Below are 15,388 nucleotides of genomic sequence, written 5' to 3'. Positions count from 1 at the left end.
CCTGAAATGAGGATTTAGTCATAAATGGTCACATTGCCAAAAGTAACTTACCAAAATAATTATTTAAAAAAAAAAATGAAAACCTGTTTGTAGGAACCTCTGGAACTCAATAATTTTAAACCAAATAATAGAATTTCATTCAGCAGTTCACAGCTGGTTTGTCATTTAGGCTACAGAGAATTACGCTTTACACTCTAATCTTTAAATTTGTACTGGTTTTAGGTGTTAAGATGGCTAGTTAATATGTATAATATTTACCATGTCTAACCATTGCAGTTACATTTGCTGTGCCTTGCTGAGCTCATTGGAAATGAATGATGCTGCAGACATAGAATCACAGAATAGTTTGGGTTGGAAGGGACCATTAGAGGTCATCTAGTCCAACCCCCCTGCAACGAGCAGGGACATCTTCAACTAGATCAGGTTGCTCAGAGCCCCGTCCAACCTGACCTTGAATGTTTCCAGGGATGGGGCATCCACCACCTCTCGGGGCAACCTGGGCCAGTGTTTCACCACCCTCAGCGTAAAACAGTTCTTCCTTCTATGTAGCTGAAGATGTGGAGACTAAAGTATGAGGCACTTAAAGTTCACTTTTTACAGGGTTTTATTTTAAGTGCTTTAAAGATTTAGAAGGTAGTTCTCATTTTCTAAAGGGATGTCTGAATTTAGAAGCTTCGTTCAGTATCGTGGACTTTGCTGTGTGTGAAAGGGCCAAGCCCCTACAGCCTAGGGGTTAAACACCAGGAGTCTGAAGCTGAGAGTCTCAACTCTGGGACTTTCATGGGACTGTAAGGCAATTAGATGCCAAATCCGCGTCAGACTTTAGGATTTTAGGGGTCTGTTCGCTGAGACTACTTTGAAAACGCTTAGGAGCCTATAGATCCGTTGGCTGTTAAGTCCAGCAAAGATTTTATAATGCAGAGACAGGTCCTTGATGTAAAGCTGGAGGACTATTTTTTCCTGAGCTGGAAAGCTGGACTCCATCTCTTCGTGGTCATTCTCCCTGGATAGTTAAGGGAACTCTTCTGCCTATGTCAAATAAGGCTGAATGCAGAGGTGACGGTGCAGTGTACGTGGTACGAACGTTTCTTGTAAGACGACGGCGAGGAGGGGTTGGGGCAGGACTGAGCTCGCTGTTGGAGTACAGAGAAAGCACTAAGAAGCTTGTAACCACTCAGTGTTTGCACCCTTGGTGACTGGTAAGTTAGGACCCTTGACATTTGAGGGAACTGAATCTTTGTTAATCCTCACTCATGTCATGTAAATGATGTACTTTGATGGATTTGCACAATAACCAACTGCAGGGAAATCTGTGGAGAAGGGTTTTGCCCCAAAATGTCAGCAAGTATTTTCCCTTTGAGTTTGTCAGAGAATTTAAGGAGTAAAAGCAGGGAACAACCTTTAGTTTCCTGGTACTGGGTGTTGCTTCATTTCTGTACTTCTGTGCTACCCTGGATACTGCGTGCCCCTGAAAGGAAGCGGGTCTTATCGAGAGGCTCTTTACAGCTCAGAGGAGCAGTCGGACCCGTGTGGGTTAGTTGGCATTTCATATAATCCCTGGTCCAGTGCGGTTATCAGGACCTGAGACTGGAAGAACGGACTTGAAATATGCAACTGGAACAAACACATGCATGAATTTTTATATTCGTGGTGGAGTGAGAATGTAGTGTTTTCTATAAACCAAAGGTAGGGATTAAAAAACACTGCTCGGAGAACTGGAAGGCAGCATATCAAAAGCAAAGCGAGCCTGAGGATCAGAGGGACTTTCCTAGAGCTGGGCAACAGAGCACATCGGGTGCAGGTCCCATCCGAGGGTAGGTGAGGCAGGTGGAAAGAGCAGCGAGCTCAGCTAGCGAGAGCAAAATGCAGGTCTTCTGGGGAACAGGATGCTTTAAGTGGAGAAGCAGTAGCTTTTCAGCCTGCAAAATGAACAAGAAGTAAAGTGCTGGGTGTTATAAAGCCTGCGTGAACAAGCAAGCAACTGTATTTTGACAGGAGCCAAGGGACACTAGGCAGCAAGTGAGAATATACGTTCAGCTTTTCAGAATAGAAGACGATTTGTGAGAAGACCATTCCTCCAAGCCTAATTACTGTAGTTTCTTATTCTGTCAACTGTGGTGTCCAAAAATCAAAGTTTTGTAGTTTGTTTCCTTTGACTAATGCAAGTTTCTGTAAACCTTTGCCTTTATACTTCTAGAATGGAATTGATAGCAGCTGTAAGGAAGATCAATCAATTACCACTTTGGAGAAGAAAAAACATCCAGTCACTGCTGCAGTGAGAATTCCTCCGTCTTCCAGCTTTTATTCTTCTCTCCCCCTCATGCAGGAATATTTCAATAGCGATCCTGTTCCATCAGGGATATTTGTATTACAAAATAATTTTGCGTTATTACAGAGCAAGCCAGTTAGTTTTACTGTGGTGGCTGTTTTAACTATGTTTTTTACCCAGTCCAAGCCTGAATCTTGGGCTTTGCTAGCGTTTCTCCCGTCCTAATTTGGACAGACAGGCACGTTTCACCTGGGAAGGCACACACCCTGCGTTTTCCTTTAATTTGTTAGTTATTCCTTGTCACCTAAGACGAGTGTGAGCTGTGTGAGGAGGCTTCATCTTTCTTCCTTCACCGTAGAAGAGATTCTGCTGTACGTATTTAAATTCAGTTGGTTTAACTTAACCTGTCTGATATGAAATTGCAGTAGGGGAGAAACAAGTTGGAAGCTGACATTGATCTTAGGTAGAAAGCAGAAACTAACAGCAACAGCCTCTGTCTGGTGTATGCCCAAGAGACTTGAGGCTCCTTCCTTCTAAAGCCCGACCTTACGTTGTTTGCGACAGCGAACAGCTAGTGCGTCAGTAACTGCATGTGGGATTTCTGCCACCAGCTGTGTGAGATGGTTACAAAACCTTAGGTCAAATGTTACGAAAACTTTCTCTTAGGCTTGAAGCCTCTGCAGCGTCAAGGGAACCTATGGAGTGTGTGTAGCGTAGCGTGCACCTGGCTCAAGCTCCGAGTTTAACAGGAGAAGAGGCACAAGGTAGCGAGCGTAGAGCTTCAAATCTTACTAAGATTGTGTTTGGCTTGAGGCCCAAACCATGTAACTTCCCAATTCTGTGACGTTTGGACAGCACCTTCCAGAATACTCTGGGGTGATAAGGACACTCTGAATTCCAAAGTTCATAACTGTATTTTCCTCTAATTGTTGTTATTGGGAGATGTAATCTCTAGTGATAGAGTTCAGAAGTCAGACTGAGTTACTTAAATCCCTTTCCGATGAAATACCATTTCCCCTTTCTTCAGAAGACAGAGACACCCCTGTCTGACAAAAAAAGAATAAAGAGATGCCAGTGAATATACAATGTATTTCTTAACTCAGGTAATTTAATTTGATCAAACAAAAGAAGTCAACATTTGAGTTTGATGTAAGTTTAATCTGAACAAATTGATTTAAAAATACAGTATAAATAATTCTTAACTTATATAAAACTTGATTAAGAATTCATTTTTGTTTTTGTTTTTGTTTTTTTTACTAACTTTACAAAAGAGCATTATTGAACAAGAAGCAAGACATTTTAACTATGGCCTTTTTGTTAAGACATAAAATATGTACACACTCACAGTACTTTTCTTTGTGCAAAATATGTACTGACTGATAGATTGTACCTTTCTGTACAAAGATAATTTCAGCTTACTTTGCATAGCAGAAAAGCAACACAAAACCCACTAGATACATAACTTTGTTGCAGTAATACTTCAGGTAAGCCTTTTGGAAAAGTTATTAGACGTTAACTTTCTCATTAAGAGCCAGTTTTAATTCTAAAGCATTAATTAAGGCTATTCCAGTACTGAGGTCTTGCCAATACACGTCCAAAACACACATTGTCCATCATACAATCCAAGACGTGTGCAGCGTGTTACCAGTAATTATGCCTGCTAACACATTCAGCAATTCGATATCCCAAAATTAGTCTTCTGACACTTCAAGTTTTCGTTGAGGAATATACAGAGTTCCTTGAGAGATTCTGTCGGTAGCATCTGAAATTGCAGATAGTGAAGAGACTGTGTTCGGCCCTCCTGGTGTGCGGAAAAAATTTTCTGTAACTGTCGGGGGCTCTTGGGGTTCCTTTGGAACACAAGGCTAAAGAGAAGAGAGAAAATTACTTTCATTTAAGGGGAAGGGGAAAAAAAAAGTGAATTCTAGTTTTAGGTTTCTGCAGGATGTTAGCAAACTAATCTTTTTTCCTGAAATCTAAAAATTTAACAACTCTTTACTGAGAATAATATACCTGTATTCCTTGATATATCTATAAATATATATAGATATTAAAAAACCAATTAAATAAAAATCTGGTTTCTCTAATCCCCTCCTATCTCCTTTTTTAATACAAACAGCTCTTAGGCAATACAGTATTACACAAAATATACAGACAAACTTCCCGTGCAAAAAAAAATACTCTTTTAAAATCCCCTACCTATTAGAAAAAGCTAACATTAAACACAAGAACTTGAGAGTAGAGTAGGAGAGTAACAAGGAAAGATCAAGTAACAAACAGACAATTTGTTAGTAAGTGTCATCTCGATCTATGCAAAATCCTCCCTCTAAAATAGTTGTCTCTTCACATCTTGTCATCTTCCAGCTGGCTCCGCTTCCACAACAAATAAGATACTTGTTCTTCCTTTCTGACCTCTCAATTATATTGTACTTACGCTGGCCTTCACTGCCAGCTCTTTTTGGGCAGTGCTGATTTATAAAGATAAAAAAAATGTTTATTTAAAAATTTTACCTGCTGTAAAGGAATTGCTGCACTATAATTCCCACTCGACCCACCACGGTCAAGAAGCCGCAATGTATTTTTACTTACCTTCTCTTCTTGCAAGTTCATGTTTTCTGAGCTATGGCTAACATTTTCTGATTGTGAAGAGACTGGCATGTGCTGAAGAACAGGATTTGCAGGAACTTGCACGCCAGCAGGTATTAGTCCTACGTGTTGCAGTGTAAAGTTCAGAACTGAAGAATTTGAATTTGGGGCAGAACTGGTACTGCTTGAATTGAGACAGGAGTTGCTCAGTACAGGTGCAGCAGCTATAGAAGTTGGTGACAGCATTATATTCAAGGGTGTTATGTGAAAAGCAGGAATGTTAACTGCTTTCAGTTCAGATGCTGTCACTGGAATGACACCTGAAACAGAAAAATCATGTGTTGAAGGGGATTAAAAATTGAGACTCAAGCCGTTGTGTTGTGATTTCATTACCTCAGTAGGATGAATCTGGCCCACAATCCTTTAAGCCAGACAACTGTACGCCTATTTTATTTAATACTCACTAGCAATGGGTGAGCTGTAGGTCGTGTGCTGTAATGAACATATCCCGGCTTTCTCTTTATCAGAAAAGCCCGCCTTGTTGCCATGGGTGCACTGAGTAAGAGGAATAAGATAGCCAGATGGAAAAAAAGTCTGAAAAAGAAAATACAATACACATAATAAGAAATGAAGTTTTTCTCCAAAGTTGCATCCCCCTCGCCTTGTTCTTATTCTTTATCCTCCGTATCCCCAGTATCCTATATTCCATGTCTGTACTACCTTCTGTCTGAAATTAGACACAACTGACTCAAGGACATTCCCTTTAAAGTAAGACTGTCCTACTGTGCAGAGGTCAGCAGAATTCTCAGTGAGGAACTGGAAATCCATCTGGGATTAACACAGTACAATTAGTCCAGACAAAAGAGAAATCCTGATACTGAATACTTTTTCCCCCCCCCCAGAAGAAACATCTGGATGCAGTAATCATCATATCACCTCATTCTTGGATTGTGTTTTTCAATAAGACAAATATTGGAAGACAATCCTTTTGCATTTACAAGTTCTGTTTTTGTCAACAGAACTGTTCTTTATTCAGGTTCTCTACAGTAGTAAGTCTTAACTGCAGAATACCAAATTTTACCGATGAAGAGAGTTTCATGCGATGCTGTTGTAAATCAAAGTATTTGAGACTAAATATGCACAAACAAAGGACTGGGGATGTAAGGGATCTCAACGTTGTCTTCATCTACTTAGTCTTAGTTGTGATCTTCATCCCAGTCGAAGCCTGAAAAGTCACTTCATGTCCTCTTACTTGTGTACTTAATGAAGAAATAGAAGTCCTACATTCCTACAAAATAAGGTATTCAAAGCACACTAAAAATAATCCAACCAAAGACAATCTACGTATGTGTAGTTCATTACAGTTTTGTTTCTTTTGCGAAGACTCCAAGTGGTGTTTTCCCAGGTAACGGCAAGATGTGCTGTGGTGTCTGACAAAGCTTACCTCATGAGCAGGAATGGCAAATGCTACAGGTATGTCTTGTTTAGTTTTGATTTTGTCCTCATCTTCTGCAATATCTTCTCTTTTACATTGGTCATAGCAACTTGCCATGTTCTGATCTAACGTTTTGGTTTTGTTCTGTCCCTCTTCCTGGAAATTGTCCATTTTGTGATTCATTTGTGAGCTATTGGGAGGTGGTCTTTCATTTTTAATGGATTCTCCCTTTAAAAAAGTACATACAAAACCAAAGGCAGACATTGTAAGACTTAACATTCTCCATTACAGGTCTACAATGATATTTATACATTTTGAAAATTAAGAAAACAAGCTTTCTCCTTTCTCCTGATTCCCAAGTTTGCGCTATAAAAATTTCTAGTCAATAAGACAACCAGTTCCATGCTATCTCCTCTTGCTCCTTCACAGCTAGTGGATGTTTGACACCGCACGTTGTCACAACGCACTGATAACATTTCATGACTGTTTTGGCAAGCACAATTTAAAGCAGCCTAGTAATTTACAGAGACACTAAAACATTCAGCAACCGAGGAGCAGAAAGCAATCCAGACCCAGTTTTTCTCCATATGTATCAGGTGTATCTGAACCTCTTGTTCTCTTCATGTGCTGTGTTATTACGCCTACAACAATCCAACATTAACAGTGCACAACAGTGGACAGAAATATTTAGAAGGTATCAGGATTTTGGGACATTCCCTGTCCAGCAACTTTTATGCGTCCGCTTTCCCTCCTAACATCTCTAAAGCCATGAATGAATGCCAGCAAGAAGAGCAACCTGAACTACTCCAGAATCATTGTATAAATAGGTAAGTCTTGACATAATGTTTTGGGAGTTGTTATATTTTGTCTAACATCTGTACACTTTGACACATCTTCTTAGAATAAATATTTGGAAGGGGAAGAGAGGGGAACAACAAGGAGAAAAACACAGCCTGATCCTAGGTTGGCCTTTCGAAGATATGTGTTATATTGCATACTATTTATTCTGCCTGATGCTTTGCAAATACCAGCAAGATTATGTGATATTTGATATATAATACATATATATATACATATAATACATATATACGTAAATAAACAAAAACTAGCCCCCTAAACATCAGCAAGTACAACAAATGAACGTCATCCCTTCAAGCATAATGTTATTTAAAACGCCTACACACACTGGTAGGCTCCTAAATGCTCCTAAATCACTTTGAAAATGATAAGGTGGCAACATCATTAAGCTACAAAAAGGCATTTTAAAAATAAATTAACTTACCAGAGAAGTATCAAGGCTTTCCTCATCACTTCTATACCTTTTAATTAAATTATTCTCTTGTAATGCTTGTGATCTTTTAAGGCACCGCTGTGATGAAGTTTCTGATTTTCTAGTCGGTCTGTCCTTAGCTGTCAAGGACTTTGTTGGATCATCTGTAGCTATCTGATTGTCCCCTTCCTCAGTGGTTATTTTATTTAATACTTTTGAATTAATACTCTTAATTCCAGTTACATTAGCACACGGCAGAGTCTGCAACATGAAACTTGGGCTGTATGTTGTCACAGTGTGGGCTTGAGAAGGATGCAGATATATCGCATATGAAACACCAGAATGAGTATGAGGTAGTATTACTGGTGGGACTGAACTGTGGCTTGGAGGACAGACACCGAGTGGCTGTGTGAGAGCTGACTGCTGAGAGGGTGCTGCGGTGCGAGGAGGTTCGGGCTTGGGGACTACCTCAGGTGAGGACAGATTACATTCCAAAGCAGATCTTGACAATTTCATTTTCATCTCCTCTTTTGCTTTCCTTAAAAAAAAAAAACAAAGCAAACAAAAAAAAAAAGCCATTAAAAACATATTTTAATACCTTTGTGCAGAAACGAATGCCCCGACAAGTTATTTTCTGCAATATACAGACTTGGCATAAACTTGTACTTCTCAATCCACTAAACAGAAAATAAGGGGAAAAAAAAATAGCCTGCAGTATCAGGGGTTACTGGTTTTTGCAGACTATTGCCCAACTCAAACCGCGCATAGCTTTACCTTAATGGCCAGTGACAAAATAAAGCTTCTCACCTTAACACTTGTGCAAACTTACTTTGATTGTCCTTCCAGCTGATGTTTAGCGATTGCTGGAACCTGAGCCATTTTACTTGGGAAAGCTGATAAGTTTTGATCAGTACCTGGTTGGAGGGGGAAAACAAACCCAAACTGTTAGTACCTCAAATGTAGAAGTTAAATTTTGTCTTGAAGAGACTGCGCTATTTAATGTGGCATACACATTTAATGAGAAGATGCTAAGACTCCATGTTATCCTCAAACTGCAGCCTAGACTTGATTTGATCAATTGGACGGTAGCTTACATCAAACGAATTTTAAAGCCTCAGCTGTTTTTTTTTGCCCCCCCGAAGAGGATACTTAACAAGAACATGAACATCGATAGGTAATTTTCCGGCAATTTTCTACAGCACTGCTTAGATAGTAAGATCTAAAGCACAGTTTCCATAACAAACTAGGGTTAGAGCAGTTCATAGAGAAAGACAATATCCAGACAATCAGCCAAACTACACAAACAGAAGTTTGTAGCCAGTAAGACATCACACAAAGTCAAGACAGTGATACGTAAAAAGGGATTCAGTATTATTCTTAAACCCAAAATAGTAATATGCCACTCTGTGTATTTGGTGTGAAGAGGAGGCTCAAGTTCCCTACAGCGTGCTGAATTTGGTCCAGGTCTCAATGAATCCATTTACTTTGTTGCAACTGCACAAGCTGTGACTGGATCTGGTCCACCAAACTGCAAGGAGCTTCTAATTGCAGAGCTTACGCACTGAACACGGATCATTTTTGCTTTGTTTTCGCTATCAATCTTGTAAAGCCTCAGACTTACAGGCAACATGTATTTTCCCCATCTTGTCTATTTTTGACAGTTCTTAAGACATGTTTGTTGTAAGCGGGCATACCCACACATCCGCATCTCCTATGAGAAGGTGGCAAGCCTGAATATTTAATGCAAGACTACATGCAAGTTAAAAACAAACTTAAAAGAAGATACGTACTTGCACTTATTTTAACTGGACTGGTCGGAGCAGATTGGATCTTTCTTCTGTCGTTTTCTATACTTTTAACTAACTTTATTAGAGAAGGATGCCGAGTGAAGTTTTGCTTTCCTCTTGAAGGAAAAAGGTTTTTTGAACACTGATCTTTGGAAGTGATGGATTCTGAAATAGGTGGGGGACAGGTCGTAGAAGTTGTTTCAAGTTTTGTATCTAAAAAGCAGAAAAAAACCCACAAAGAGTAAATACGCATCATATGCGGATTCAGTAATTAAAAGCAGTTATTTGAGCCTGGCTTACAATCATTGAAGTACTAGCAGCAGCAAAAGTGGAAATGCAAGAGTCTTCGTATGAGTAAATTTACTATGGGGAAATGCATACGGGTGTGCTATGCTGTCAAGGACCAAGGACCGGGATGTGACTAGCAAAGACTTTCTGCTTAGTTTACTCTGTCTTTTGCTCAAAAAATTTCTAGCAGAGGAAACGAAGAAACAATCAAAATCATCAGCAGAACAAAAGGAAGTGACACATACACCTACCCTGAATATTTGGCAAGACCTCAGGTCCTGTCCATTTGAACGCTGGTTTTCTACCTCTCTCCTCTGTAACATGAACTTTCTTGATAAGCTCAAGGCTACTGAGGACGTTTGCTATGTCATAAAGTCTCCTAATTTTGGCTGAAATAAAATAAACAAATGTAAAGTATAGCAATTCCGATTAACAAGTTAACATAGGTCAGATTAAAAATGTTGTAACGCCCTTTTAGCAGCTAAAAGGAAAAACCTTTATTATTTTTTTATAAGAACAATTTTGTGGAACAGGTATTTATACTATGAAATAACGTATCTTACCACAATATAAAGTTTATATGTAAACTAGAATGACATAGAGATCTAGAAGAGAAAATACTGCTAAGTATATTATGCTATAGAAAAAAAAAAAACATTTTCCAAACAAGTTGGGTTCTGTGCAGTGGCCAAACCGGTGCCAATACTGTAGTGAAAATAAGTAGCTTAAAAGGCAGGTACGCACATGCAATTGTGAATATGGGAACTAGGGGGAAGAGACACACTAAAATCCCACAGGATAATCATCCTGCACGTTCTTAACTGTTTTCAGGTTGAGCTATTAGGGAAAAGCTTTAGGCAGCAGTCAAATGACAAGTGACTTCTGGACTGCAGAGTGAACGTGCTTAGGCCAACGCTGCTGCTGCTACTGAAAATTTAAAGTCTAGCGAGTCATGAACTTGGGACTATGCTTCTTAACCAAGAACAGCGTAAAACGTGCGATACCTGAAATACAGACACATGGATGGAATGCCCTGAAAATGCTTTTATTGCGAGACAGACCTTGCGGAGGAAGAAGGAAGAATGAAAACAAACAAAAACCCCCTATTGACTGCCCACCCACCCTCTCTATGTTGCCATGATGCAGTGGAAAGGAAATTATGAACTGAAACCAGCGAGGATCAGTTTTCTTTTTGCATAGATACGATTCCGCAAAAAAAGCAACGGAGTCTGAGAATCAAGGAAGGGTGTAATTTTCAATGAAACCCCCAATTAATTCTTGATCCCTCAAGAGCAGGCACATTTTTGATTATTATAGATACACGGGCCTAGACCTAGAAGTACCTTTTCATTTGAATGAAGAGGAAGAGGAGGAAGTGTGCAGGGAACTGAGAGCAGGGCAAAAGAATGAAGAAGTAGTTGGCAGTTACAGCTCTGGGTTTCGCTTCCTCTCACGTGTAAGTTACTAACAGGACTTTTACAGAATTTCTTTAGATTTCCAATAAGTAAGTTATATGACCAGGACACAGATTTGTATGATTCTGGGGCATCTTTGATGAAATGATGCTGAAATCTTTGACAGACTGCTTGAGGAAAGAGAAAGAGAAATTGTTACCGATAAGCAGCCTTGTGACATTACTTCAGGAGAGAGGATTTAATGGACTTTTTCTCTTACGTGGTCATTATGTATCAATGACTATGCACAAGTGGGTCCCTGTTAAAAACTGCGCAAGGTGGTTAGTGAGTCTTCGGAGGCTCAAATACATTTATGGCAACAAAAAGATGATGGTATTTTACACTATATAAACTAGTACTAGAATAGTTCATTTAACTTACGCCTGATATTTTACTTACTTTTAAACTTGCTTTTATCTAAGTCTTCTAACTGGTCTTCTCCAATCAAGATTTTAGCAGCAACTTCAAGGCTTACTATTTGTGGAGTCGATACAAGAAACAGCATCACAAATTTCTGACTCATCACTCGTAAAGACTTGTCTTTCCTGCTATTTACTGATGCTGCAGCAGACAGGAGAAAAGATTAAAGTATGAAGTGACACACACCAGCTACAAACATTTTTAAAAAAATGAAGAAATTTGTCAGTAACAATTTAGAAGAACAAACAACACAGCAACTAGGCAGGGCCGACGTGGACTCCAGAATCACGTCTCTACATGGCAAGAATGGGACAATTAGGTGGATACCGAGTCTAACTACAAAGAAGAGAGTGTGATGTTTCCCCCTGTATATGCTTCCTATTGTCTGACAACTTGTACTCTTAAAGATGCTTAACTGCAGGTTATACAATGTATTTAACAATCCTTAATTAACGCTGCTTCCATGAATCAAACCTAAATTAAAAAATAAATTAACGGAGTAATTTATACTTTTGGCTTCTGTAACATTCAAGGGTAACAAATCCTGCAAATTGGATTGTACGTTGGGTACGTTTGATAGTTTCACCTGATGCCCCCTTGCTCTTGCGTTGTAAAAACAAAACACGTGCAAGAATTGAATGAATAAGAGAACTGAAGGAGCGTAGAGCACTTTTTCTCACCACAAACAGTTGTGGTGCCTCATGAATCAAACCTAAATTAAAAAATAAATTAACGGAGTAATTTATACTTTTGGCTTCTGTAACATTCAAGGGTAAATAATCCTGCAAATTGGATTGTACGTTGGGTATTGATATTTTCACCTGATGCCCCCTTGCTCTTGCGTTGTAAAAACAAAACACGTGCAAGAATTGAATGTAAGAGAGAACTGAAGGAGCGTAGAGCACTTTTTCTCACCACAAACAGTTGTGGTGCCTTTCAGGAAGTAGCATTTCAGAAAAAAAAAAGTCCAATAAATGTTTTTTCCAAGTTCATAGATATTAATCATTACAAGCACATATTATTCTTGGCATTACAGAGAATTATTACCAGCACGAAATTCCATTCCTGGGAGCTCGACAAAAGACATTTCTGAATGCTCATTTGAGCCATAAGATCTTGCCATTTCTTCATTTCTTTCACCATCGAAATCAAATTCATGCTCATACTCTCTTTTCTTGATCATCTGAATTTGTTGTGTGTATTTGTTCTCTTCTCCAACTTTTTTCAAAGCCTGCAGGGTTTTGGAGAGATTATGTCGCCCGTGCCAAGCATATCTGTTTTTGGCAAGGCGGCTCACCATGTGTAGGCTCTCTAGCACGTTCACAATATCGTATATGCGTCTACGTTCAACATCTGAAAAAAACCAAACCCAGAAAGATGAACACGACATCTCTACTGCATAACGTATATTTTGTCATCTATTTACCTGAAACACGGTTTGCACAGAGAAGGGATCAGTTTCCTATACTTCCCCCTCCTCTTAATATACTTCTAAGCTACTGTCGCCAATTCCTCGTTATAAAGGTTTCTGAAAATAGCCCTCACAGATCTTGCCAGCAAGGAAAAGAAAACAATTCTTGCTTTAGATATGGAAGGACCTGCTTCTCCACAGTTATACTTGGTTTACAGCATTCCTTAAGAAATAAAACTTACTGTTGCCAGAAGAGCCATTAGATGGGTTTCAATACAGCTTTAAAAAAAAACAAAGCATTTTTAATTATTCATTCCATCGATTTTAGATCGTCTCATTAAACATCCTTGGAAACTCATGGTAGACAACTGTTTTGTAACTTAGATGTTATTCTACTAACGCACTGTCCTTTTCTCTTTTGTCTGTTAAATTCTTGGTTTTGACTAGGCATTTTCTAAAAGACATATTATTTCTTACAAAGTATAAATAAAATAGACATTTTGTTTAATTTGCAATTCATCCCTCTTCTGTGTCTCCTCTCCCAACATATTCTGAAGATATAATGACACCAAAAATTTTGGAGCAGTGCGATTTATAACTATTATCAGCGTTACAATCTGTAGAATACTGTAATTTCACAGCTCTGATAAAAAAAAGCTTCAGCTTAATGTTAGCAACTCAGACTCTCGGTAGATCATTGGTGCGATATAAAAATAGTGATATAAAATGAGAAAGTTTAATTATCGTAGAGAGCAGAAAGTAGTTTCTCGCTTTGATGTCACGATTGGACAGGAAGTTGTGGGTTCAGCTTGAGAAACGCTAGTTCCTGCCGCAAAAATCCAACCACTAATCGTAGCCATCATCTCTAGATCCAAAAAACTGCAACTGGTTATTTGTGGTATGGGCAATAATTTAGATGTTTAATATTAAACATAATTCAGAGTTTCTCCATTCAGTTCACTGAAGAAACTTTAGCTTTTTAAAAGAATTGCTCTAAGAATGAAGAGTTTAAAGCTGGGTTTAAATAAGTTTGAGGGTACACAGTAAGCATTCAAAATTTTACGGAGCAAAAATGTACTAACGCAAATGGTAGGCTATTGGCACATTTGTATGAAGAAATACAAAATAGCATGTACACCAACTTACTGAGCTCTTCAGCTACTTCATCAAGGCAAATGTAATTATTCTCTGCAGTGCTGGGGTAATCAGGGTATCGAGCTAAGAATTTATGACACAGTAATCCTAGACTTTTCTCTTTGCGACTTGGTTGAGATTTTTCATACTCATCTCCTGATAAGTGCTCCTACACGGAAATAAGAAAAAGAGAATTTGAAATTTTTTACAGTAAATATGTGAATATGTAGCTATTTAAAAGCTTCATTGTGAGCACTGCCAAGTGTTCTCCCTTTGTCCTCAACACCTGGGAAACAAAAGCAGCAAAACGTTACCCGTTGTATGTAACTAGGCAATATCCTTACTTATATTTGGTAAATACTCCAAAACCAAAACTTTAAAAGCGTTGCAGTATGTTAACGTATAACTTTTTATACTGAATAAACAGCCTTCGGCTGACTTAAAAAAACCACGTAAATAAAGACGACCCCTTTACAACATACCTGCAAACAGTGTTTCGCCTGTAGGACCTCACTTGTGTTGTTTGACAGTTCCCTTCTCTGTTCTCTGCTCCTAATCTCAGGACTAGCTGCGCTAATCAGCATTTTAAGGTTCGAAGTAGGCGTCCATGGATCTGCTGGAAGGATTTCTTTAGGTTTTGGGGGTGTGGTTAGAGGCTGACAGTCAGGCTGTATCTCTGTCAATACCAAATGTGAGGTAGCAGCTTGTTTCAAAGGAGTTTTCAATACGCTTCCGTGTGGCTCAGAAGAATGGTTTTCCTACACGGCGAGAAAAAGAAAACCGGTGATGTTAAAAACCAGAAGCGCTACAAGCCATTTGTGGCTAACGGTCAATGTGGGATAGAGATCAACGGCGTTTTTTGGGTAGCTCAAAGTCAAAGGTTGCAGTCTTACTCCGAACCAACGAACCCCTTCCCTGAAGCCGTTTCTCTGACTGTGCCTTTAGCTTAAGACACAGGGCCCGTGGTATTCTTGAGGTAATTTTCCTTTTCTTTCCCTCTAGGGAAAATACAGTCAGAATGAATGTTAATCCGTGGCAGAAAGCTATAAAGAACGACGGAAACACCTTTTATTGAGAGAAGAAGAAAACGGGAGCCGGGAAGAAGTACTGCTCGTTACGAAATTGGTGGATAAAGGTCGTCAGGTAAAGTTTTAGGTACTTTTGTTAAGGATAGACAATAAAGTGAACGTAAAAGGCGCTCCGTGACTGCCATCCAACGCTTTTTACACGCGTTCGTTCAGACTACCGTGACTTCACGCCCAGAGGTGCTGCGAACGGCTGAGAACGGGCACCCCGGGGCTGTCACCCCCCCGGGCCCAGGCCGCAGGGGCCCC

At 39.3% G+C, this 15,388-nt stretch overlaps 1 protein-coding gene across 1 annotated transcript in view; it reads right to left on the bottom strand.

The window, feature by feature from the left end:
- Positions 1–3,775: 3,775 nt before the first annotated feature.
- E2F8 (E2F transcription factor 8) overlaps positions 3,776–15,388 on the bottom strand; it is a 15,253-nt gene continuing 3,640 nt past the window's right edge. The window contains exons 2-13 of the mRNA XM_009286450.2: positions 14,537–14,812; positions 14,067–14,223; positions 12,557–12,862; positions 11,489–11,650; positions 9,887–10,024; positions 9,351–9,560; positions 8,390–8,474; positions 7,573–8,098; positions 6,300–6,518; positions 5,320–5,449; positions 4,859–5,175; positions 3,776–4,134 (exon numbers count right to left, since the gene is read on the bottom strand). Of these exons, the coding sequence (XP_009284725.2) occupies positions 3,961–4,134; positions 4,859–5,175; positions 5,320–5,449; positions 6,300–6,518; positions 7,573–8,098; positions 8,390–8,474; positions 9,351–9,560; positions 9,887–10,024; positions 11,489–11,650; positions 12,557–12,862; positions 14,067–14,223; positions 14,537–14,812 (2,700 nt within the window). The 3' untranslated portion in view covers positions 3,776–3,960. The remainder of the gene's footprint in view (positions 4,135–4,858; positions 5,176–5,319; positions 5,450–6,299; positions 6,519–7,572; positions 8,099–8,389; positions 8,475–9,350; positions 9,561–9,886; positions 10,025–11,488; positions 11,651–12,556; positions 12,863–14,066; positions 14,224–14,536; positions 14,813–15,388) is intronic.

This window comes from Aptenodytes forsteri, unplaced genomic scaffold, assembly GCF_000699145.1.
Source record: "Aptenodytes forsteri isolate BGI_AS27 unplaced genomic scaffold, ASM69914v1 Scaffold252, whole genome shotgun sequence".
Lineage (NCBI taxonomy): Eukaryota > Metazoa > Chordata > Aves > Sphenisciformes > Spheniscidae > Aptenodytes > Aptenodytes forsteri.
Note: the sequence above shows the minus strand (reverse complement) of the source record. Positions and strands in the feature narration are given on the sequence as shown.